General features: G+C 41.8%; 1 protein-coding gene across 1 annotated transcript; it reads left to right on the top strand.

Annotated features, from left to right (window-relative positions):
* Positions 1-369: 369 nt before the first annotated feature.
* Positions 370-24582, top strand: LOC141799970 (dihydropyridine-sensitive L-type skeletal muscle calcium channel subunit alpha-1-like). Its single transcript, XM_074682400.1, has 45 exons — positions 370-554; positions 1926-2031; positions 5523-5662; positions 6162-6295; positions 6408-6560; positions 6702-6907; positions 7042-7145; positions 7240-7385; positions 7466-7547; positions 7644-7804; positions 7894-8119; positions 8213-8420; positions 8559-8679; positions 9513-9627; positions 9725-9824; positions 9930-9999; positions 10472-10604; positions 10738-10867; positions 11151-11210; positions 11900-12006; positions 12123-12210; positions 12432-12539; positions 12672-12724; positions 12807-12953; positions 13084-13285; positions 14738-14896; positions 15931-16041; positions 16123-16206; positions 18554-18601; positions 19091-19117; positions 19208-19333; positions 19422-19487; positions 19613-19704; positions 19785-19944; positions 20039-20166; positions 20253-20349; positions 20727-20829; positions 20935-21036; positions 21131-21264; positions 21462-21587; positions 21691-21899; positions 21994-22058; positions 22175-22221; positions 22311-22385; positions 23781-24582. The coding sequence occupies exons 1-45, from the start codon at positions 370-372 to the stop codon at positions 24069-24071; spliced, it is 5535 nt and encodes a 1844-aa protein (XP_074538501.1). The 3' UTR covers positions 24072-24582.
* The last annotated feature ends 34 nt before the right edge of the window (positions 24583-24616 follow it).

The raw sequence follows: 24616 nt of genomic DNA, 5'->3' as shown, positions 1-24616 counted from the left end.
TCACCACCACCCTTTTTACCATCCCCAAGCATGGCCTGTATTGGTTCACAGGCTAAATTTAAACTACAGCAGGGCCAACTGCTCCTCCAGCCTCTCTGGGCTCCTGTTATTTTTCCCTACAGAGGGGGCTTTTTCTGTCAGAGGCCCTCAGCCAGGAGGAGAGGCCTGTGGCCGTGTGTGAGGCAGACTGAGTCTGAGGAAGAGAAGACCTAGGGACAGAGGGTAGGAGGGGAGCACACACAGGATCTACAGGTCTGGAACCCAGGGGCCTTCACAGCAGGAAGTAACACAGTACCTCAGCTTGGGATTACACAGTGAGAAGATCCATCTCTAGAGGAGCGGGAGCTTGTCCCAGGTGAAGGTGTCAAGATGGCGGCCAACGCAGAGGCGGCCAAGCCGGTCATCATGAATGAAGAGGAGCTGAAGAGGAAGCAGAGGGAGAAGCTGAAGAAGCTGCAGGCCACAGGAGGAAACCCTCGACCAGCCAGATCCCTCTTCTTCCTCACCCTCAAAAACCCTTTCCGCAAAGCCTGCATCAACATTGTGGAGTGGAAGTATCCTTTCTGTCTCACACAGATATACCTAACTTAATTATGCTTAGTATTTTCAGCTCTGTGTAAATATTGGCACAATTACACTGTTATGACACAGGCAGCCTGAGTCTAAACTGTGATTAGGTGTCTGCAGGCCAGTGAATTATCAGCCCAAGAGTTCACCTGTGTTGAGCATGCCAAAGCCAAGTCTCTGTCAAATCTGTGATAAGGCGATCCCTGGAGTGTTAAGACTTTTGTTATGTACCCAGCAGCTCTGTCAAAGTCAAGTTTGTAGCTTTGTATTTTCACACAGAGAGCTTCTTCAGCAGATCTGCTTTCATGTGTCAGAGGAAACCATCCATAAATCTGGGTCTTAGTGTTACGAGGGCGACGTTCTGTGCTGAATAGGGACAACATTGAACTGTTGGTTCTGAGAGGGGCTGGATGCAGTAACAGAAGGCAGGCTGCTGAGTGATGTTACAGTCCCTATAGGGGGTTTCCTACTTTCAGCTTGATCTTTATTCCTGGATGATACACGTTTTACTTCCAAAATAGATCAAACAAGTCACACAGATGGAGTCACAACAGACTTGTTTTTAAAGTAGACAGAGGTGGCTGTGATTGTGACATTTTATATAAAAATACGGGGAAAGCTTTTACTTAAATACTTAAAATTAAGCAAAAAGCTGATTCTGCATTTCCACTGATTGTGGTTCTGTTCTTCTGAACTTTGGCCTCTTTTGCTCATCAAGGCCAAATGTCTTCAGTTTAATCACATTGGTATGTAATTCTGTAACAGACATAACAGGGGCCTAATGAAAAATAAAGTTACAGAGATGGGCTTAAAACTCTCTCTTTTTGCATTTTGAAAAATCATCCTTTAGAATAAAAAGAGGTTACACAGAAAATCTGAAGAGATTATTCTCTGATCAGAAGCCTGTGTTTAATGGTTCAGTCATATTCTTGGGCTCTGCAGCTGTCCCCCCGCGTCACAGAGAGACATGATGCTGACCCGGCAGGGGAATTCTCGAAGAGAGCCCCCTGTGGGTGAAAATGTAGCAGCACAGCAGACCAGATTTCATGTGCTGTGTAAAGGCTGTTAAAGGGATGATGTTTCACGCAGCATTTCAGGGCACTGATCAGTAAAAGCAGAGTTAAAGACATTTTAATTGGTGTGTTTTTGTTTTATGACTTCATAGGAAATACAAACAACTTATGGCAAATTTTTAAAAATGACTTTTAAAAACAATGTTGTCTCTGTAGTCACCTTAAATTAAACACAGGTAACCTCGTATTATCATCGTTTATGAATCCTGGTAATTCATGCCCCTGTGTTACCTGTCTTGTACTCTACTCTCTTGTTATGTCATGATCCTAAGTTTCTCCATTCAGAACCTTTGAGATCATCATCCTGTTAACCATCTTTGCTAACTGTGTCGCCCTGGCTGTGTTCCTGCCCATGCCTGAAGAAGACAGTAACAACACCAACACAAGCTTGGTGAGTGTGAGCACAAACATCAAACCTTTCTTCGATGAATGACTCAGGACCAAATGCAGAGCTGATTTGTTTGTCATACAGTGATCTTAGCCTTTGAGTATTTTATTGTGATCAGCAGATGACTGCAGCTGTTCAACACTGTGATAAGAACGCTCCATCACTGAGTGTCTCAGCTGGTCACTGGTCCGACTGCCAAGCCCGATTAAAATGCCTCAAGACACAACTCAGTTCTTAATTTGGAGTCCCCAATGAGTCTGCAGAATAACATGCTGCCAAGCTTATGCCGTGTTTTATCTGCTTACTTTTACAAGATAGACATGGTCAAGAGAAGCTCTTAACGTACATAAAAATACACTGTGAAAAAATTCTGCTTAAGGATTTCACAGATTTTGTAAAAGCATTGAAGAAAGTTCAAGTTTTATAGTTTAAATTCAGTTAAATTATTGTTCCAGAGAATAGATGCAGAAATCCTAATGGCTTTCTTTTCCAACTTCGTTTTGGCAGAGCTGTCATCCTGTCAGAATCAGAAACTGACTTGAAAGACATCAAAGTGAGAAAGCCAGTGAGAGGATTTTATTTACATGGGCACATTTACAGAAAAAAGACGTTAGGGGCTGAAGTGTTTGGGAAATATTGGAACTGAAAAAAAAAAAAATGAGCTGTATCTCTAAATGTTAGTTTGTGTTGATTTTGGCACCCCATGGACATATCACTACCTGTTTTTGTTTGTTTCTAAAAAGTCTATTGACAATTCTCTTAACTTTCAATGTATCACAGTGAATTTTTGGCAGGAATGTGCTGAAAAAGACTGAAAGACTAAAAGTAGCTTTCTTACAGTCCCACGGGTTAAGCATAAAAAAATCCCTGTTAAGACATTTCTCATCTCAGACTGGTGGTCTCTTTTGCTTTTGAAGCTCTTAAAAAGGCATTAATATCAATTTCAGGACCCTCCATAGTCACATAAAAACTTCTTACAAGAGCCTTAACTGAATGATTTTATTACAAACTGCCTATTTTTACAAAAACATTTACATGTTTATCAAAAATTAAGAATCCCCAAAGCCGCCATAGAAGGATTTTCTGACTCTCGTATCAAAGAGCTGTAACCAAGATCATGGCAGGTGTTTGGCTCTTATGTGCTACTGATGTGTTTCCAGGTGTTACTATATTTCAGCCTTGTAGGTGTCTGTTTACACGGCTGTGAGTACAGGGATTGTTTGATTTAGGTCAGGACTGAAGCCAGGGAAGATAAAAATGTCTACATAGTAAGAAATATATGTGTTTGCTCACACACAGGGTACACATCTTTCCAATGTCTGGATATTTGTTGTGGAGCTGACACTGGCTGATGTTATTGAGGAGGCTGGTTATGACAGATTTGATATGTGGATCATGTCTCCTGAGGCCTGCAGACAGCTCAAATGTCAAATTGAACACCCATCACTTTCTTCCCACCATTCAGTCAATACACTGCACACATCACAGGTTAAAGCTATCAATCTTGTTGTTATCCAACTTATTTCCCCACTCCCTCAGGAGAATTACACCAAGGCTTTAGGTATCTGGACCTGAAAGTGAACCCGTCTCTTTAACATCTTTGCTTTGGCTCACTTCACCAGCCTTCTCCCCAGTTTTTCTTACTTCTCACATAGCCATTCCTCAGGGGTGAGGGATGTAAGAGGAGCTGGGGGCTTCAGCCCCATGTTGCTGTTAGAAGTAGGTTGGCATAAGCAGCCTCACCCCATGACGCAGGTTGATAGAGTGAAGTTTACAAAGTAGACTCATGTAGGCCACATTAATACCAACATGTTAGAGTGACACTGATATGTTTTAATGTAGAGCTGCAGCTTTATCTACCCACTGCTCTGTGTTTGATTTAATACGCATCTCCTTGAGTTTCAGTATGTATTTTTGTTAATGTATGACAGCTTAGCCTTGGAGGTCCTGATTGATTAGAGGCTGGAGTACTGCTCCTGGATAATTTAGACAAACATTATTGATCAAATTATTTCAAGTGGATAGAAGGGGGAGTATACAGCAGAGCATAAATTGTTTACTGCATATTCTACCTCAGATGAACTTCTCAACTTTAATGACATGAGAAGTTTTATCCTGTTTCCTTACAGCTCTATTGTGCACAATACACACATTATAGCTTATTTTCTATTCCTGTATTTGTCCTAGACTCAACAAGAGAGTAAGTCCTTCTATAATATCTACTTTAAAGGTCCCATATTCTGCTCCTTTTCTGCAGTTTAATATTGATCATTGATGTCTTTATAAAATGGTAGTAACATGTTTTGGTCCAAAAAGCCAATAAATCAAGCTCAGCAGCATTGTTTCCAGGCTCTCATAGCCCCTCTGTTCAGAACGCTCTGATTTAGTGGGCGTGGCCTTCATATGTAAATGAGCCACCGCTGATACCGCCCCTCCCTTCCACGTCACTGAGTGCGGCGCCACGAGCTCTGAGTGCACAATGTTTAGAAAACAGCGAAGCTTGTTTACTGTGACATTACAGGCTAAAACAACAGGCTAACCGCAGCTACAGTTAGCATCCTGAAGCTAACACAGAGACAGGGGGGACACTGAGGATAAGCTCTTACATCTGCTCCACAGCACACAGCATTTAAAATACTCACATTTCCAGGGGCCGAGGTTTGTTGGTGGATGGTTGGTCATGCGCCTGGATTCAGAACCAGTCTATTTGCTAGTCCTCTGTTGTACTGTCCAAAGTTGGAAAAGCAGGTGGCTGTGAAGTGACTAGCACACACATGCACAGTTTTACTGAGTGTAGCTGGCACATTTCCTCGATTAATGAACTCTAGCCACTTTGTCTTGTCTTCTTCTGAGATGGGAAGCTTGTGCATGGAACTATGTGGCTGTTTACAGCCAAAAACAAAGCAGTGATGGCTCTTCAACTTTGGCATTCTCCCCTCCAGCAGCGGGGAGTGGAGTGGGTTTGGGGGTATCTGCTCCGGTGGACCAATCAGGTCAGACTTGCTCCTGATTGGTCAAAAAAGGGAATCGCTGACTTCGGAAAATCCTGGAAAATCCAAACAGCTCGTTTTAGGTCAGGATTTTACATTCACAAGCACTACTAAATACAGGTTTTGTCATTAAATATCACACTTTGTGGGCTGGGAGGAAAGCCAAAGACCCACAAATTTTACTAAAAGTCTTAATAAAGTGATTTTTGCATAATATGGGACCTTTAAGGTTGTCAGAGGCAGTCATTACAGAGGAGATACAGCTCAGTTCTGTGTCTATCAGCTTTATGTCAATCCTTTACACCTGAAAAGCTTTTTCATTTTAACTTCTGTTCACTTTTTTTTTCTATTTTCCTACTACTTCATCATTCACAAAAATCATACCACCCATCCAACCATAAGTGCTCATACACTACAGTTATTCACTACTTTCAAGAAACATTGATATGAAGGTTAAAAGCTGAATTCATTAAATTCTCTTCCTTCATGTTTGTCTTGCTGCAGGAGAGTCTGGAGTACATCTTCCTCATCATATTCACATTAGAGTGCTTTCTGAAGATAGTGGCGTATGGCTTTGTGTTCCATGAAGGCGCCTATTTACGGAACTGTTGGAACATATTGGACTTTGTCATCGTCTTCATGGGGTAAGATGAGCTCTAAGCTGCATGTCAAACTTTTTACCTGCAAAGGACTCAGCTTCTCTTTGGTCACATCTAAAACACCGCACTATTATAAACCCTGTAACCATTTCATAATTTCTGTTATTTTTCTGCTGTATTCATTTTGCACTGATCATTAAAACATTGCAGCTAAAGGATTAACCTATATGATTTGAATGAATCCTACTAACCATTCATTACAATTACTGTGGTAAACTACTTAGTAGTATGACTGTTATCATTTATGTATATGTGTGTATAGATATGCACATGTGTGTGTGTATGTATGTATACATGGATGTATGTGTGTATATATGCTTATATGTGTGTACGTGTATTTGTGAACGTACATATATCTATTTATATATAAAAACCATTTATCAATCATTTGTCTTTAAGTAAAGCACTTTGAGCTGCAATTTGACTTTGTATTAAATGTGCTATATAAATAAACTTTGATTGATTGATTGATTTTCTTTTTCAGTCTCTTCACTTTTGCCTTGGATACCATTAATAAGATAGCAGGAGTGCCGATGGAGAAGGGTGGAGGCTTTGACATGAAGGCACTGAGAGCTTTCAGAGTGCTGCGGCCTTTGCGCCTTGTCTCTGGAGTACCAAGTAAGAGCCATGTCTGTGATCCCAATAATGTGACATTACTCAGTTTGTTTAACACAGTTCAAGAGATCTTTTTAAGCTGCTGTGATGTAATATTTTTGCTGTTCACAATCAGGCCTGCAGGTGGTGATGAACTCCATCCTGAAAGCCATGCTGCCTCTGCTGCATATCGCCCTGCTGGTCTTTTTACTGGTCACCATCTATGCCATCATGGGACTGGAGCTGTTCAAATGCAAAATGCACAAAACCTGCTATTACACTGGTACAGGTACGTATAAAGGGAACAATCAGACACTGAGGCAATTTAAATTTTATAAGTTGTTGTTTTATACTCTTAACACTTTAGCTGTTATAATCTCCAAAAACTACACTATAAACTGTTAATTATTTCTTCTCTGTTGGCCCACAGATATCTATTCCACAGCTGAGCTCGAGCTGCCTGCACCTTGTGCCCAGGCTGGAAACGGACGCCGCTGCAGCATCAATGGCTCTGAGTGCCGTCCAGGATGGGAAGGTCCCAACAATGGCATCACTCATTTTGATAACATTGGCTTTGCTATGCTCACTGTCTACCAGTGTATTACCATGGAGGGATGGACCAAAGTGCTTTACTGGGTTAGTGACGACCTACAAGTTTTCTCAGTTGTTTTATTGCTTTAGAAAAGGGGAAGACACCAATATCTGCATGTTCTTTGATATATTTGTTTCCAACAGAAAACAGTCTCAGCTCACCTGGTGTTGTGTTACAGGTTAACGATGCGATAGGAAATGAGTGGCCTTGGCTCTACTTTGTCCCTCTCATTTTGGTGGGCTCCTTCTTCGTGCTTAATCTGGTTCTGGGTGTGCTCAGTGGGTAAGACGACTATCATCAATTACCCTTTCACAGTCTATGTCTTGCCTCTTCATGTGGGCTGACAAGAAGTAATCCTTTCTGTATTCCTGCTCAGAGAGTTTACTAAAGAGCGAGAGAAGGCAAGGTCTCGTGGAGAGTATCAGAAGTTGCGAGAGCGACAGCAGCTGGATGAAGACCTACATGGCTACATGGAGTGGATTACTCACGCTGAAGTCCTGGATGCAGACCGGGAAGGCAAAGGTCAGCTCTCAAAAAATAAAAAATGAAAACAGACACCAATCCCGTGTAATTATAATAAATAACTGTTCTTCTCTCATCAGGACTCCTGCCTCTAGTCTCTGGAGATTCTGACACTGACAGTCTTTATGATCTGGAGGGAAAGAGTAAAATCATTTACTATTAGTGAGTCTGCTCTTTGTTCATGTGTACATGTTGATCAGCACTGCTCAGGTTGAATCAGTGCAGTAACCCGTTTTTTTTGTGTGTGTGTTTGTAAAGCCGTCTGGCCCGTCGCTGGAACCGTTTCTTCAGGATGAAGTGCTTAGTGTATGTGAAAACGAAAGGTTTTTATTGGTTAGTGATGTTCCTCGTCATGCTCAACACACTGACTATAGCTACAGAGTTCCACCACCAGCCTGACTCGCTCACTGCTCTACAAGGTCAGTGATTACCACATAACATCTCTTACTCTACAAGCGTTCATTGCTCTGAGTTGATCTCTTGGCTCTCCTCTCCATCCTCTCTGCAGATGTGGCCAGCCGCGTTCTGCTGGTGCTGTTTGTGTTGGAGATGTTTTTGAAGATGTACGCTCTTGGCCCCAGAGCTTACTTCATGTCCCTCTTCAACCGTTTTGACTTCTTCGTGGTGCTCTGCGGCATCCTTGAGATGATCTTGCTCTCTTCTGGAGTAGTGACACCCCTGGGTTTCTCTGTACTCAGGTGTATTCGGCTGCTGAGGCTCTTTAAAGTCACAAAGTATGATGATGATTCCCCAGTTTTAATCATTTTTATTAGACATGTTGTGTGATTTAATGTCATTTTACAGCACCATCTCCCAACTGTTTGCAGGTACTGGAAGTCTCTGAGTAATCTTGTGGCCTCTCTCCTCAACTCTGTGCGCTCCATCGCCTCCTTGCTCCTCCTCCTCTTCCTCTTCATCGTCATTTTCTCACTCCTGGGCATGCAGGTGTTTGGGGGGAAATTTAACTTTAGCAACCACAGACCAAGACGCAGCAACTTTGATAACTTCCCTCAGGCCCTCATCAGTGTGTTTCAGGTGTGTTGCAGCAATAAACACTCTGATTTTAGCTCCTAGCAGTGTCTGCTTTGACCCAGTTAACCTTTCTTTCTGAAATTTGTTGTTGTTAAGATTAATTATTGGCACCTTTTTTCTCATCCGTGGACTATCTCTCAGGTTCTCACAGGAGAGGACTGGACCAGCATTATGTACAATGGCATTATGGCTTATGGAGGGCCAGTCTTTCCTGGGATCCTAGTTTCCATTTACTTCATCATCCTGTTTGTTTGTGGAAACTGTATCCTTTATTGACACAGTGATATCAAGTTTGTCAGTTTACTCTGACAGTGCAAACACGCTCATGTTTCACCAATTAAATGTTTTTAATAGGGTCGGGGCCGATATTTGGCATTTTGGGGCATATCAGCATCGGCCTTTTTTCTAATCCGACGGTGGATATGAAACCCATTCAAAACTTTGTTGTTTTGGCTCTGATGCTTCTCTGCACAGAATTTCTCCCTAGCTTCACTATGGAAGCCCTAGATGGTCATTTAAAATCAGTCATATAAAATGAAACAGAAAATTAATTCTACTGCATTACATGCCTGTAAAAGGCAGCGCAAACTCAATTCTGTCCAGTTTTATTGCAGGTACATAGAAATTTGGGAACACTTTATTTACTGTTTAAAACTTTAGCTATTTATTTTCTAAGTTTTCATTTAACTTTATAAAACATGCTGCTAAAGCTGGGAGCTGTTTAATAAACATATGCTTGAAGGCATTTGATTGCAGTTAAGTGTTGGAGTTTGTATTGTTCAAATTTTTTTTTAAATCAATATTTTCACTTTAACGGCAAATATCAGCTTCAAATATCGGTTATCAGCCTCCTTGCCTACAAATAATCAATATCAGTACCAGCCCCAAAAAATCCATATCGGTCTATCCATAGTTTTTAATATGTTTTTACTGCTTAGCATTTAAAACGATGTAAAAACTGAAGATAAAGGGGGCATCAACCCTTTGTATTGCACATTAATGTGTGTGGTAAAATGAATTGAAACATATTAATGAAAATAATGGAGTCTGTTTTTCAGATGTCAAAGTGTTTCTTTTCCTAAGCTCTAAAGTCAGATATCCTCCTCAATGTTTTCTTGGCCATTGCTGTTGACAACCTGGCAGAGGCTGAAAGCCTGACATCAGCTCAGAAAGAAAAGGCGGAGGAGAAGATGAGGAGAAAGCTACTTAGGCGAGTGATAGAATACAGATTAACCTTAAGTAAGATTGTCTACTCTGTCTTGTCAAAACTTAAATCTGTTCTTTCCCTTTCCACTCAAACTATTCAGGTCCAAAATGCCTGAGAAGACCGATGAGGAGCGAGAGAGGATTGCTAAGAAACTTGCAGAGCAGAGAGCCAAAATGGAGGGAATGCCCACCACAGCCAAGGTCAGCATTTCTCGTCTCGTATCATTTACTAATTCTTGGATGATACAAAGTTTACATGAGCATGATTTTCTTTGATATGCAAGGTTTTTTTTTGTTTTTTTTCAGCTTAAAATTGACGAGTTTGAGTCCAATGTCAACGAAGTGAAAGATCCATTCCCACCTGCTGACTTCCCAGGTAACAACATACAATGTCTACTCTGCGTTTGTACTTTAATTTCATTTCCAGCTCTTTTACCTCCCAGAAGAAAATTTCAAAGAAGGACAATTAAAAGTGATGTGTCACATCGTCGCCCACATTACTCAGTGATTTGCTGTTGCAGAAAAGGTCACTGGCTGCAGGGATTTGTGTTGATACAGGTTCTCTACTGGTGCTGCTGTCCTGGTTATGTTACAGTTTAAGTATAGTAGCTCTTCATTATTATTAGACTTAGCCCAAGTCTAAAGTTAGGCTGTTTTCACACTGCTCCTCTGACAACCATATAAAGTCCACAATGTGATTTCATTTACAGAAGGTCAGGACTTTCAAAGATGTGAGGTGTTGGACTTTTCTTTTTCTCGCTGTTCTTTTTCTATACTTCTGAGTTGTCATTACTGCCAATAAGCACAGTGCACTGTGGTAATTTAGTCTATTTTCTCCTTCACCAAAGGTGATGATGAGGAAGAAGAGCCTGAAATTCCCCTAAGCCCTCGGCCCCGACCAATGGCCGACCTTCAGCTAAAGGAAGAAGCTGTCCCTCTGCCTGAAGCCAGCTCCTTCTTCATTTTTGGCCCTCAGAACAAGTAAGAAGCAGACACGCAGACGTTTGAAGTCTCAGAGTGTGGATAATTCTTTGTTCTTAAACTGGACATGCAGCACATGTGACTTGATCAAAGTTGTTGTTGACTGTTTTTACTTGTAATCACTGATTCCCAGGTTCCGTAAACTGTGCTACAAGATCATCAACGCCACCTCCTTCACCAACTTAATCCTGCTGTTCATTCTGCTCTCCTCTATCTCCCTGGCAGCCGAGGACCCCATTGACCCCAAGTCTTACAGAAACCAGGTGATGGACAGGTCTACAATTTCTCCTCCAACATTTACTTCAATCAAAACTGAGTTCATTACCGTGATTGTTTATATGTCTACGGAATTTTTGTTTTTTGGTGTGCAATTTAAAGAATCGTATAAATCCCACAGTCCTATAATATACTGTATATTATTGTGACTGTGGAGTGTTAACAGACAACACTGAAGTTCATCATGATTGAAATAATGCACAAATATGTTTGTTTGATTATTTGTTAATTTAATCATTTTATAACAACCCCCCTGTGCTCTGCCTCCAGATTCTGGCCTACGCTGATATTGTCTTCACAACAGTGTTCACCATTGAGATTGTACTGAAGGTAATTCTCTATATTTTATGTGTCATCTCATCACGTCTCACTCAGGGTTTGCAGATGTAGTTCTTTCAAAGTGACAGACCAGTTAACAGATTTTACATCTTCTCTAATATTTTGTGATAACTTTGTCGGATTACTTCATTTATCAAACAACCATGTCCTTGTTGTCCTGTACCACAGTCCTAAATTACAATGCTACCAGCTGATTATCTTAAAGAGAGAAGTTAATTCAAGGGAAGTCACTGAGATACCTGCTCAGAGTCTGAAGCATCACTTTAAAATGATCTAAATAGGTTGCAGTAATATTAGATTTGACCTGCAAACAAAAAACTCTGACAAAAATCTTTAAGTTTTTAAAGAAATTTTACATTCGTTTTTAAATATATGACGTGACCAGCGACCTACAGTTTCATACTTCCGTCAGTTTGAGCCTCCGATTTTCACTTTTTTTTTTCAGACAAGAAAATTAGAAACATCTTCTAACTCTTGTTGGTCATCATTGTCTCTTTACAAATAAAAAGAAACACTAAATTATTTTTTCTAGTTTTCTCCCTTGAATGCATCTTTGATCATTTCTATCACTGAAGCGCCCTCTTCTGCATGTCTTATGAAGACTAAATGAAAATGTGTTCAGCTTTTAATAAGACGTAATTCTGTATTTGAATGGTGACGCTGAACTATCTGACTCACAGATGACAGTGTACGGAGCGTTCATGCACGAGGGCTCCTTCTGTCGTAACTCCTTCAACATCCTGGATCTGATCGTGGTTACAGTGTCGCTGCTTTCTATGGGCATGGAGTGAGTCTGACAGCCTCTCTTAAAAATGATCCCTATTTGTTTTTCCCCAAAATTACAAATGCAAGTTATCCAAGAAAAGTATAATAAGACTTCTTTTTAACATATCTTGTTTGCAGGTCCAGTGCTATCTCAGTAGTGAAGATTCTCAGGGTGCTGAGGGTGCTGAGGCCTCTCAGGGCCATCAACAGAGCCAAAGGGTTGAAGGTACAACACACGCAGTTACTATTCTCTGTTTCAGTGAATGTGTATGTTTTTAGTGCTGAAAGTAGTAAACAGATCCTTTACCTTTATAAAACATGCCAGCGTAAATTTGAAAGACAAGCATTAAAACATTAAGATTATAGATTACAGTATTGCCTTTTGAATTTAACTAAACACTAAGTACTGCATTAATGTAAATGTCTGTTGTTTGTCTCTAATGACAGCATGTGGTCCAATGTGTGTTTGTGGCCATCAAAACTATTGGCAACATCGTCCTGGTCACCATGCTGCTGAATTTCATTTTTGCCTGTATAGGAGTGCAGCTTTTCAAGGTAAGTTTTTAATAATTGTGCTGACTCTATGTGGAGTAAGATACTGAAAAAGCCATACGTCCAGATGAATCCTTCTCTTTTTTGGAGGTATTTGCTGCTCATTCCTCATTTCACTAATCCTCTTTCTCTAAGGGTAAATTCTACAGCTGCACAGATCAATCCAAATTAAATGAAGAGGAATGCCAGTAAGTCAAACATCAAATTTCCATTCATCCATTAAAACAGTAACACCATCATAGAGTGACCGTCCTCTGTGTCTGCTTTCAGGGGAATGTTCTGGAAACACATGGATAACTCCCTGCAAGACACTGTGCTGGCTAAAAGAGAGTGGCTCAACAGTGACTTTAACTTTGACAACGTGCTGTACGGCATGTTGGCTCTCTTCACTGTTTCTACGTTTGAGGGCTGGCCAAAGTAAGCACAGCATGGATACATACATACTTTAACGACCTCTGAGCTATAAATCTCATCCACACGTATTAATCTTCTGAACTCTGTCCTGCCAACACCTCCACTCCTCTCATCGTCCTTGTCTTTGTCTCAGACTGTTATACAGGGCCATCGATTCAGACCAAGAGGACATGGGTCCTGTCTTTAACAACCGTGTAGAAGTCTCCATCTTCTTCATCATCTACATCATCCTCATCGCCTTCTTCATGATGAACATCTTTGTGGGCTTTGTCATCGTCACTTTCCAGGAGCAGGGCGAGCAGGAGTATAAGGACTGTGAGCTGGACAAGAACCAGGTACTCCCAGACTGACAGAGACCAGGTTAAGGACAGAGTTGGCATCTTAACTCTCTGGGCTCTAATTTCGTGGCGCAGCACAGGGGGCGCAAGCCTGGCGCACCCTGCGCAGTGTTAATTTTGTGTGGCGCACTGCCGTGCACTGCCAATTTGACAATTTGGTAGAACATCTGTGCAGAGATGGGTGTGACAGAGCGCCAGGGGGAGTTGACGGCAGATTCATGTTGGCGCAGTGACAATTTTGTGCCAAAAACAGTGCAGAAAGTGCGCTGAAAGCTTGCCAGATCCAACCTGGTCTATTCTCGGCACAAAGCGGAGCGCACCCTCCGCAGCTGTAATTTGGTGACAGGCGCACATGTGCGCACATGTCGACAAAGCCTCAAAGGCAGGTTTCCAGACTGTCAGGCACATATTAGTGCAATAAACAATCACAGCAATCACTATTTAATGTGACCGTCTGAACCAGCATATACATTTATATCTATATTAAATGTCCCATCACATGTGATGTCAGATCAAAGCTGTTTGTCATAATGGAAAGTTAACCTGACGGCAGCTGGAAGTTTGATGCACTTCTTACAATTAAACAATAAACAGCCTTAACATCTGACACTGAGTATATCTGGCTTTTCTCATTTCATTTAATTCAAAGAAAAGAGGGAGAGAAAAGACGAAGAAAAAAGAGACAAAATAAATGTGTGTCATTCAGGATTTACCCGTTATTTCCCATATTTTTCTGTTTTAGTCTTTATTTTTAACGTGATCTAAAAAGATGGAGTACATTATTGTAAGGAGGATGAGGTAGAGACACTGGGAGAGTATACAGTATATCACCAAAGGTTCAGCTGTTTGGCAATGACAAACCAGGAGTGCAGGTGGATCAAAAGTATTCTGAATGGATAAGCCAGCTGTGTAACTGTCTCTTCATTTTGTACTCCTATTAATGACAAAGGAACAGATTAAATCTGTCCTGGGAGCTGGCCCACACGGTGACGCGCTTCGTGTCCTCTGATGCGCCCCGCTGTCCATTCTCCTGCTGTAGGGACAGCGGCTCTGACCATCTCCGCTACCGGGTCTTTCCAGCACACTTTCCGTGAGTCGGGGATCACTCAGACCAAGGCAAGGAGAGGCGCTCATTTGATTGGTGAAACAGCGCTCAGCTGTGTTAAACCCACTCACGGCTTTTCTCCTCCGTCTCTGCCATTTGGGTGGAGGGAGGCGTGGACGCGCTCCTCTGCACTCCTCTGCGCCTTGACTGCGTCTCTCTCGGCACTGCAGGAAACTTGCAAAGTGCGCCGGTCACGCTCTGTCCGCGTGGCGAAGGCCGGCGCAGGGCAGGTGCGCCTGGTCTACGAAATTAGAGCCCTCTGTGTAAACCTTGAACATTTTTTTCCTTGAGATCAGAGGGACTTGGTGTTTTGCTTTTAGCCTTTGTTCTGTTTCCTTCCTCAGCGTCAATGTGTGCAGTACGCCCTGAAAGCTCGACCTCTGAGGTGCTACATCCCCAAAAACCCTTACCAGTACAGAGTCTGGTACATCGTCACCTCCTGCTACTTTGAGTACCTCATGTTCTTCCTGATTATGCTCAACACTCTGTGTCTGGGGATGCAGGTACGTAAATTAACATCAGCGTACCCCCTAAAAACAACGAGACAATGAGACTTCTGACAGACATGTTCATTATCTATGGAGAGAAGACTTTTTAGGTTGTTATAGCATTAAGTTAATGAGAAAGAAGAAACTTTGAAACTGTATTTAGAATATGGGACATTGTGACTTTCCATCAGCATCCCAGACTAATTAATTTTTCAGGGGGATTAGAAGCGCATTAATGCAGACTGCCCTACATAAGACTTTGTGAGTTCATTTACTAAATCTTATTTGCATGAAAATGTGGGGATGAGCTGTGGTATGAGGAGACCACACAATATATAGAGTGGACGGGATCACTTTGGGCCTTATTATTCATAGCTATTATTCATATGTATTGTAACTTAATTTATTTTTGTTGGGTTAGCCACAATTTCTAGTGATCTTGGGAACATGATCCACCCTTACAGACTATTTGTGGTTATGCTTTCTGTCAGCATAGCCACAAATAGTTGTGTCTATGGACCAGGACTTCAAACACTGAGGAAAGTCAAAGCTACTAACCCAACAGGAACAACATTATAGTAAATGAAACATAATGTTTCAGAGTCAGAGGATCACTGTTTGTCAATATTCTTTTCATAATATGTGTTGGGGTCAACATATTACATACTTAATAGATCAGTGCATTGATTTTATTCCTGTAACTCCTTACTACAAGTGTTCTTGTGCCACTTTAAAGGAAGAGCAGGTCTAGAGTATACTCTTTCAAATGAAAAGAAATTAATTCCACATTTTTTGATTCACTGTGAGAAATTATTGGCATTTCTTGATGAACCAAGCAGGATTGAGTTACTCTGATTCTGATCACATATCGTGGTTTTGCAGTCACTGTCAGCCTAAGACTCAATAAATTCTCATTTAAATCTCCGTTTTACCAGCTAGTTTTATACTCTTAATGTTCTTTCCTCTAGAAATACATTTAATAAAAATTACAGCATCAGTCTAATGTTTGTAACAATGTCAGAGAAATGTTTTCTGTTTTTTTCAAACAGCACTGTAACCAGTCGGACCATGTGACCAAGCTGTCTGATATGCTGAACTTGATCTTCACCGTCCTCTTCACTGTGGAGATGATTCTCAAGCTCATGGCCTTTAAAGCGAGGGTAAACACTCTAATCTTTGGTATTTGAATCGACGCCGCCTTTTGAACTTCTGTCACTGCAGTGCTTCACCTCTCTGTGCAGGGCTACTTTGGAGACCCTTGGAACGTCTTTGACTTTATCATCGTCGTGGGCAGCGTTGTTGATGTCATCCTGAGTGAAGTTGATGTGAGTCCACACAGTCTAACAAATCAGTTAAACTGTTGTTGTTTTTCAGATATCAGACTGTCATTGTAGATGCTGAACATAAAATCCCTCTTAATGACACATACCCACATATTTGATTAAAGGGGACATATCATGCTTGTTTCTCCTTTACACTATGCCAGACTAGGATGCCTGTAAAGCATTTCTGCCCTCAGTACAAGTCATTTAGTTCCTTCATTGCCCCACAATAGCGTTCTCAATATCTTCAGTTTAGGCCATTCTGAAGATCTTGTTGAAACGCTCCGTTTTGAGAATGACCTCCAGTAACCTTGCAACGTCACAGCCCTTTGTGCTCTGATTGGTCGGTTCTATCAGAGGGCCGGAGGGGGTAGAGCAAGGGGGCGGTTTTTGCAGCATGGCAGTATTTACAAAATCGCCACATTGAATGGAGCAGGCCGAGCGAGTTTGCTGATTGCCAAAACTTCACCGTAAGGCATTGATAGCACTAATAAAATGGCAGAGTGTAGGATACGTCCTTTTGTATTAGACCCCGAGTCAGACCCGGACGGTTCTGCAGCTCAGGAGGAAGAAAATCCACCTGGACACAGATCATCTCAGGACGCTTCAGTGTGGCGAGTCAAACCGGTACTGTAACATGTATAGTTTATACGTGGAAATATAGGCAGACTTCACCAAAAAACTATTTCTATAACAGGGCTCCATCCTGCTCCTTCACTTTTCTCTGTTTGTTTTATCCATCATGCTGAAAGTGTAGTCTAAAGATCGCCTCTACCGTCAGTTCATCACTATGTGATTACCGCAGCATTATTGTGGTCCAGGTTCACAGTGCATGTCAGAACAAGCATGCAAATATCACAGTCTCACAAGTATTACAATGTCGGCTAAAACTACAGTGTTTTAACTGCTAATTCACCATGTAAAGCCGAGCTGCTCCGCAGAGCAGAGTCCCTGCATCCAGCACTCAGTCAAGTTAGCCAGAGCTAATAGGATGCTTTATTTATACTTGGCTCTTGGTGGGTGTATCCCTCGGTGGCGGTTGTGTGACTAACTGACATCACAGAGGAGGAGCTGCTTTATCAGATTACTCCAATAAAAAGAGAGGATCCTCGTGTCGTCACGAAGGTCGAAATCTCACAGCCAATTGTCAATGACCTATTTTCAGAGGCATCAAATCTCGTTCTAGGATATCAGAAAAAATACAATATCTCACTTTTTGAAAATTCAGGGGGTGAAAGGTTTTGTTTTCAAATTTATTATTTTATATGTAAGTATTAAATCACGGATCAGCATGATATGTCACCTTTAAGAGTGACTGAATGCCTTCATGTAAAGCTCTCATTCAGAGGTATGTTAATGTGGCACAACAAATGTTTGGTCCCCAGCAGGACTGGCTCACAGGAGATGGTAAAGTTTTCACCACATTGTGCAAACTCAGAATCATTTTGTCAGCCAGTAAGCTCCATTTCCACCAAACCCACAATTATCCATCGCAATACTTTATAGGATCTGCAGGAATTTTCGTTAGTTGTCAATAAACACAACAGGCGACATGACTCCGACCGTGACTACGTGAACACATTCACTAGCCTAGCAACCACCTGTAGCATAGCGTTCTTAAGAGGTGGAGACTCGAGAGCCCTGCACCTGACTTAGCATAGCTAGCACACGCTAATTACGGGTATTTGACACATACCTGCTCAGCAGAAAGCCAACTCGCGTCGCTTTTTGTCCCAAGCTGCTCTCCAAGTTACTGGAAGTGAGTGAAAGTCGAGCCGAGCTTCCCCTCCGTTTAGGAAAAAGCTTTATCTGTTTAACGTTTCGTTTTACTTTGGTTGTTTTTCTTGCCCCGTGCTACTTCAACTATCGTAGCCGCTCAGGATAGCTCGCCAATCAACAAGCAAAGTCAGTTTCGCACTGGACGCTCTGTTATTGGCTGATGTAACCACGCTTCATATCCGCCCAGAAACGTCCAGACACAACCAAAACATGAAGATACAGGCAGAGAAGGTGAGGTAGACACACATATTGACACACATAGAGACCCTGAAGTGACAACTGAGTAGGATTATTCCTGTAAAAGTTCCTCTACCATTGTAGTGTTTTTGTGTATGTGTGTTGTATGAGCACATCTTAAGATCACTGGGTTTGGCTGTATTTTATCAATCCTCCTCAGTCACATTTTGTTCTTGTGTTGTCATCTTTTCCACCCACAAATACAAGCTTATAGCAAATTTGCTTCACTCCACCTCACAATTTCCTCTTCTTCCTCTGAATCTCCATTTCTTCCTCTCTCTCATCCCCACGGCCCCCCCACACACCTCACTGCTCATATGTCTATCCTCCACAGAGCGCCCTGGCCTCCAGTGGAGGACTGTACTGTCTCCATGGCTGTGCTGTAAATATCTGATCCACACTGCACTGCACTGCTGCATGAGTCTTGCTGTGTGAGCACTTCACTACCTTCTTTACTAAACAGTTTTCATAGTAAACCGTGTGTGACTACAACAGCTGGTGAAACATCTTTGTTATTACTTCATCTAATCTTACAGTGAGTGTAAGATCAGACCTCTGGGTGTTTGCTGTAAAGTGTTTTAGTGGGCTGAATAGTTCAAATAGAGCTGCAGCTCAAGTTTTACTGGTGGCTGGACTGGCTAAAACCTTTTAAGAAAATAAAGTGTGTTGATATTGTCTATTTTGTAATATGCATGAGTTACAAGTTCAAGCTGCTCTATTCTCAGCAATTTAGGACACTTTGTGACTCACCTAAGGTGCAAACCTTTGAGTAATGTTAACCCTCTTTTTTGTGATTACCTCAATCATTTTTATTAACAGCAGGAAGATCTTTAAATGTATTGTGTAACCATGTTATCACTTCTTCATGCAGGAGACAAATCCCATGCAAGTAATTGCAGTAAGTGTAAACTTCTCTGATATCTGTTACAGCAATTTCTTGAAATTTAGCACATTTTTCCTGACGTCCTCTGGTTCTTTTCATCTGCAGGCCTCTGAAAATGCCTCAGTTTCCATCACATTCTTCCGACTCTTTCGTGTCATGCGTCTGGTGAAGCTTCTGAATCGTTCAGAGGGCATCCGTAACCTCCTGTGGACCTTCATCAAGTCCTTCCAGGTCCGTCACGCAGCCTTCACTGACATCTTCTGCTCTTCTGTAAATCTAAACCTGATGCTGAAGCTGATGCTTTGTCTTGTTTCTGCAGGCTCTCCCCCATGTGGCACTGCTCATCATTATGCTCTTCTTCATCTATGCTGTCATTGGGATGCAGGTACAAGCAGCATTGTGAACATTTTAAGTGTTTTCAAAGTTTCTGGATTTAAATTTATGGGTTAGAGTTTGTCTCTGTGTCTGTGAAGTTATTTAATTTCCTCTGTGAATATAACCACTCTCCAGATCTTTGGAAAGATAGCCTTAGTGGATGGCACTCAAATTAACCGCAACAACAACTTCCAGACATTCCCTCAGGCTGTGCTGATGTTATTCCGGTGAGTCTCTGGCCAGAATCGTTGATGAATAAGTCTTTGTAGAAAAACACAGCCAACTCCTCTCTGGTTTACATTTGTAGATGTGCAACTGGAGAGGCTTGGCAGGAGGTCATGATGGCTTCGATGTATGGGAAGAAATGTGACCCAAAATCTGACTTCCTGCCAGGAGAGGAGTACACCTGCGGGTCCAACTTTGCTGTCTTCTACTTCCTCAGCTTCTACTGTCTTTGTGCTTTCCTGGTAAGGAAAAAAAATGTGCAGCTCTCCCCAAAATGATTATCAGTTGCTTTACTTTAAAACTGCTGTAAAAGATCTTTTCTCCTTCCAACTTTAGATCCTTAACCTGTTCGTAGCTGTCATCATGGACAACTTTGACTACCTGACTCGTGATTGGTCGCTTCTTGGGCCGCACCATCTGGATGAGTTTAAGAAGATCTGGGCTGAATACGACCCTGAAGCCACGTAAGACAGCGCACCACTCATGTACTTTCATACTGAGTTGTTTGAAGTACTCCTGGTACTTAAGCCATGTTTTTGTGATCTAACAGGGGGAGGATCAAACATCTGGATGTGGTGACGCTGCTGCGCAGCATCCAGCCTCCACTGGGCTTCGGCAAGTTCTGTCCTCATCGAGCTGCATGCAAGGTATCTATGATCAGCAATTAACAAGCTCTAAACCAGATGCTGCAGATACAGAGTCAACATCAGGCTACATGTAGGTTTAGAAATATAGAAAAAAAATAAACAAATCTAGGCTAAAACTGATTTCCTAAATTTTTTCTGAGGTATACCAGAAAAAATAAGATCAACTATTTCTGTAGTGTCAAAGCACAAAAAAGGTTGAGGTCAATTTGAGGAATTTAAAACATCTGAGTGTCTCTTCTTCACTCAACTGAAATTATACCAATAAAATTACAACTATAGGAAAGCAATAATTTACTTTAAATAATTAAAAGTATGTTTCAAAAATACTCTCTTCTGTCATTTAATTCTTCTTTGATGCTCTAAATCCAAATCTGCAGCGCTTGGTTGGCATGAACATGCCTCTAAACAGTGATGGCACCGTCACCTTCAACGCCACCCTGTTCGCTCTGGTCAGGACTGCTCTCAAGATCAAAACAGAAGGTACATCTACAGCCGTCATTCTGCAGAGGATTTTATGTTATCTACACTGCATGTGTTTGTTAATGAACCGAACCTTTTGTAACTTTCATGGATTGTTCTGCACAGGTAACTTTGAGCAGGCCAATGAGGAGCTAAGAGCAATCATAAAACAAATCTGGAAACGCACCAGTATGAAACTGTTGGACCAGGTCATCCCACCAATAGGAGGTCAGCCAATGAGCAAAATGAACAAAAGAAAATGAACAATTTTTTTTTTTTAAAAGAAGCAGTATTTCTCATCCAGGATGGTGTGTGTTTACAGATGATGAGGTGACTGTGGGGAAGTTCTACTCCACCTTCCTACTCCAGGATCATTTCCGTAAGTTCTTGAAGCGGCAGGAGGAGTACTATGGCTACAGGCCCACAAAGAAGAGCGCCTCAGGCCCTGAGATCCAGGTGAGTAGCGAAATCACTACTACAATGTTAAAAAGGGGATAAATGCACAGTAACTAAAAGATCATGCAATGAAACATAATAAATGTATAATCTGCCTCCCAAGATTCCTGAGCACATTCACATTTCCTTTTTCATTTTTTTGTATATCCTGTTTTGTGTCTGTTCCTACATTTTTCTCAAACTACATGTTTTTCCAGGCGGGTCTGAGGAGTATTGATGAGGAGGCCGCTCCTGAAATGCACAGGGCCATTTCAGGAGACCTGCAGAATGAGGAAGAGATGGAAAGAGCAATGGAGGAAGCTGGGGAGGAAGCCATCTTTCAGGTGAAGAAACAGTCGTCGCAGTCAGCAGGCCAGCTGGTGTTATTCAGTGTGTTCACGGCTACAGAGCTCTGCCTCCATGTATCTATGTTCTTTCTGTTTTCAGCGTTCACACGGCCTGTTTGGAAACCGGGTGGACTCCTTCTCCTCTGAGCCAGCCAGCACTCAGCCCCAGCAAATGACCAACCAGCGTCCCCTCATGTTCTCTGAGAGCCAGCCTGAGTCTCCACCCGGCTCCTCTGACATGTCACCCACTACTGAATTTTTCCCTACAACCACACCAAAAAATAACACCAACAATAATGCCTTTGCAGAGTAAGAATCGTATCATTTTTGTGTGTGTTTATCTGGAGGACTAGATGAAATTCAGTTTGCACAGGGGGACCTCACCTGATGTTTGTTTATTCAGGTTTGCAAGTGAAAGAGAGGGCAGTCCTGCAGAGTTTTATAATCCCAGTGAGGATGACGATCCAGGTAAGGAGATGGATCAACAGCACAAATACAAAAATTAAGTTAATAAACAAACCAAAAAAGGCCTAAATTTCTCCTCACTCTCTGACTGTGAATATTTTCGTCTATGGCACTTCTAGACCTCGCTCGTTCCTGGGACTTCACAGTGAGAACAGACAGAACACAGGTAATGTCTTTTTGAAGGCTGACTCATGCAAAGTGAAATATGACACACTGTTACTAAAGAAAGTAAACATGTCTCTACTTCCTTTGCAGTTTCCTTATGACCCCAACTATTGTGACAGTCAGAGTCAGAGCTCTCGTACTGCAGCTGATCGGCTCGTCCAGGAGGTAAATACGGGGAAATCTGTGACGCATCACACTTATTAAACACTTTATTTATCAGGGGAAAATGTCCTGATTTAATGTCAGATCTGTCGAAAAATGATAAAAAGGAACACGACCCCCTCCTGGGTGCTCTGCTAATTTCCTGTAAGCGAACTAAAACCTCATCATGAAAAAAAACCAGATAAAGCTTGGTTTGGACATTTAAAGCAACAGTGTCACTGAATTGCCAACTGTGCATCAACGGGAACAGAAAGTTAAGTCAGTAATTTTTACCCTGAATATTTAATTTTATTTCATTTTATCTTATTTTATTTTATTTATTTATTTATTTAATTTACAATAATTCTAGCACAAAAAACAGCATTTGGTACTGTTTTTTATTCATTTTGGTGAGAGGGAAGGAAATTAATATTTGCAGAGTTTAACATATTACGGTTACGTTTTACTTTGAATTTGTTTCAAGGGAGACTTGTCTCATTAGGTTCATGGTTCATTTTGGCCTTGTACACACGCAGCTGGGTATTACCAAAAAAGATTACCCTTCCCCTCCTTTCATTTTTGAAAAAAACTTTCATCCACACACACTGGGAAAATCAGCCAATAACTGTGGCTCAAAGCACGTCAAACCCAGTGTTTGTCAGACTGAAACACGAGCCAGCCAATCATAATGAACCTCCGTCATTAAACAGTGACGTTTGAAAACCAAAATTTCCACAATCTTAACTTCGACCAGGGTTTTCAGAAAACATTGTTTTTAGTGACACAAAAATGTGGATGACAGACCTAGCCGTACAGAAAAATTAGAGGTCCACCGGTCACAATTTTTTAACAGATCACCAATCCCCGATCTTTAAAAAGCCTGACATGCCAATAAGGATTTGTGTCGATACTGATTATTATTTATTTTTTATAACTGACAGCATACACTTTCATTGCTCCAATCATATTTTATTGAAAAATATTGAACAATACCTGTAAAACAATAAAATCTTTACGTTTTAACTTAAACAACCAATAAAGTGTCCTGAGTTTTAGGTCTCACAGCAAAAAGCAACAATGGCTGTCAGAACTTACCGGAGGTATATAAGATCAGTTTCATATGTAAGGATGGGCTGATTGCCGATCGCCGTTCACCGATCACCGATCCCCCAAAATTAAGGAAAACGGCACGACATCAATTGGCTGGCCGATCGATCGGTGCATGTCTAGAAAAAACATGTGGGTCCCCAGATACCCGCCTACATGTGGACGTGGCTTTAGTTGCTGCTTTACCATTTGCACAAATATCTGGAGAGTACAATGATTCAGTGTAAGGAAGTACATCAGCGACTGTAAGTTAACAACGGGATCACCAAATACTTTGTAAGTAATGCCTATGTATGCTGTTTCCTTTCCCAGGCTCTAGTTAAAGGTGGTCTGGGCTCTCTGGCAGAAGACCCTGGCTTCGTCTCTGCAGCCAGGCAGGAGATGGCTGAAGCCATGCAAACACCTTTGACGGACATAGAAAGTGTAGCTCGGGCCATCCTCAACGAACGCTCTGTCAAGAGGAAGAGACGTCCCATCCCTGCCCCTCCCTCTGCTCCCGCTGTGACAGTGAAGGAGACAGACGAACCTGACCCAGCTGTGAGGAGGAAGAGACGTCCCATCCCCAGGGTTCCCGCTGTACAGGAGCACGACTCCAGAGTTTAGAGGCCTTCACTCACGTTTATGCCTTTTTCTTCAAGTTTTTACTCTGGCAGGTGGCTTCACCTGGCCTTACTTTGTGACAGCCTTTTTCTACCGGCCTGGCTCCTTTAAACAGACTGGCTGAGCTCAGGTTGTCAAGTATGTTTGAAAAGAGGGGAAAAATATCTGATGAAGCATCTTAACCGTCAGGTTAATGTAACTTAATAAAGTCACTGACTAATCTCAGAGCGAACAGAATGATGCACTTCTTTCTTTGTAGCGTTCGTTGAGGTTATCCATTCCACAGGTTTTATCAGACAACCGAGTGAAAGAGTGAGGTGTCTCACTGAAGCCTCTCTGAGGCAGTTGACCGTGACTTAACCCGATGAATACAGGGAGCAAAGTGGTTTTGTGTTCCCAGTTAAGTGTTGACTGTGGATAAAAGGAGTATCTGTGCATCCAGGCCCAGAAAAGTTCAGCTGAGAGTTCGGCTGAGGCTCTGGTGCTACTTAAATGATGCAAGTTTTATTTGGTAAAGCAGCGTCTCTGGTCATCCAGGACATTACTGT

The sequence above is a fragment of the Halichoeres trimaculatus genome, unplaced genomic scaffold (assembly GCF_033239565.1).
Source record: "Halichoeres trimaculatus isolate MK-OKI-2021-1 unplaced genomic scaffold, fHalTri1.1 fHalTri1_scaffold_11, whole genome shotgun sequence".
In the NCBI taxonomy this organism is placed as follows: Eukaryota; Metazoa; Chordata; class Actinopteri; order Labriformes; family Labridae; genus Halichoeres; species Halichoeres trimaculatus.
Note: the sequence above shows the minus strand (reverse complement) of the source record. Positions and strands in the feature narration are given on the sequence as shown.

Coding starts and splice junctions, on each gene's coding strand:
- LOC141799970 (XM_074682400.1), top strand. CDS start 370: ATGGCGGCCAACGCAGAGGCGGCCAAGCCGGTCATCATGAATGAAGAG. Junction 7,805..7,893: donor CTCGCTCACTGCTCTACAAG/GTCAGTGATTAC, acceptor TCCTCTCTGCAG/ATGTGGCCAGCCGCGTTCTG. Junction 19,488..19,612: donor ATGCTGTCATTGGGATGCAG/GTACAAGCAGCA, acceptor ACCACTCTCCAG/ATCTTTGGAAAGATAGCCTT.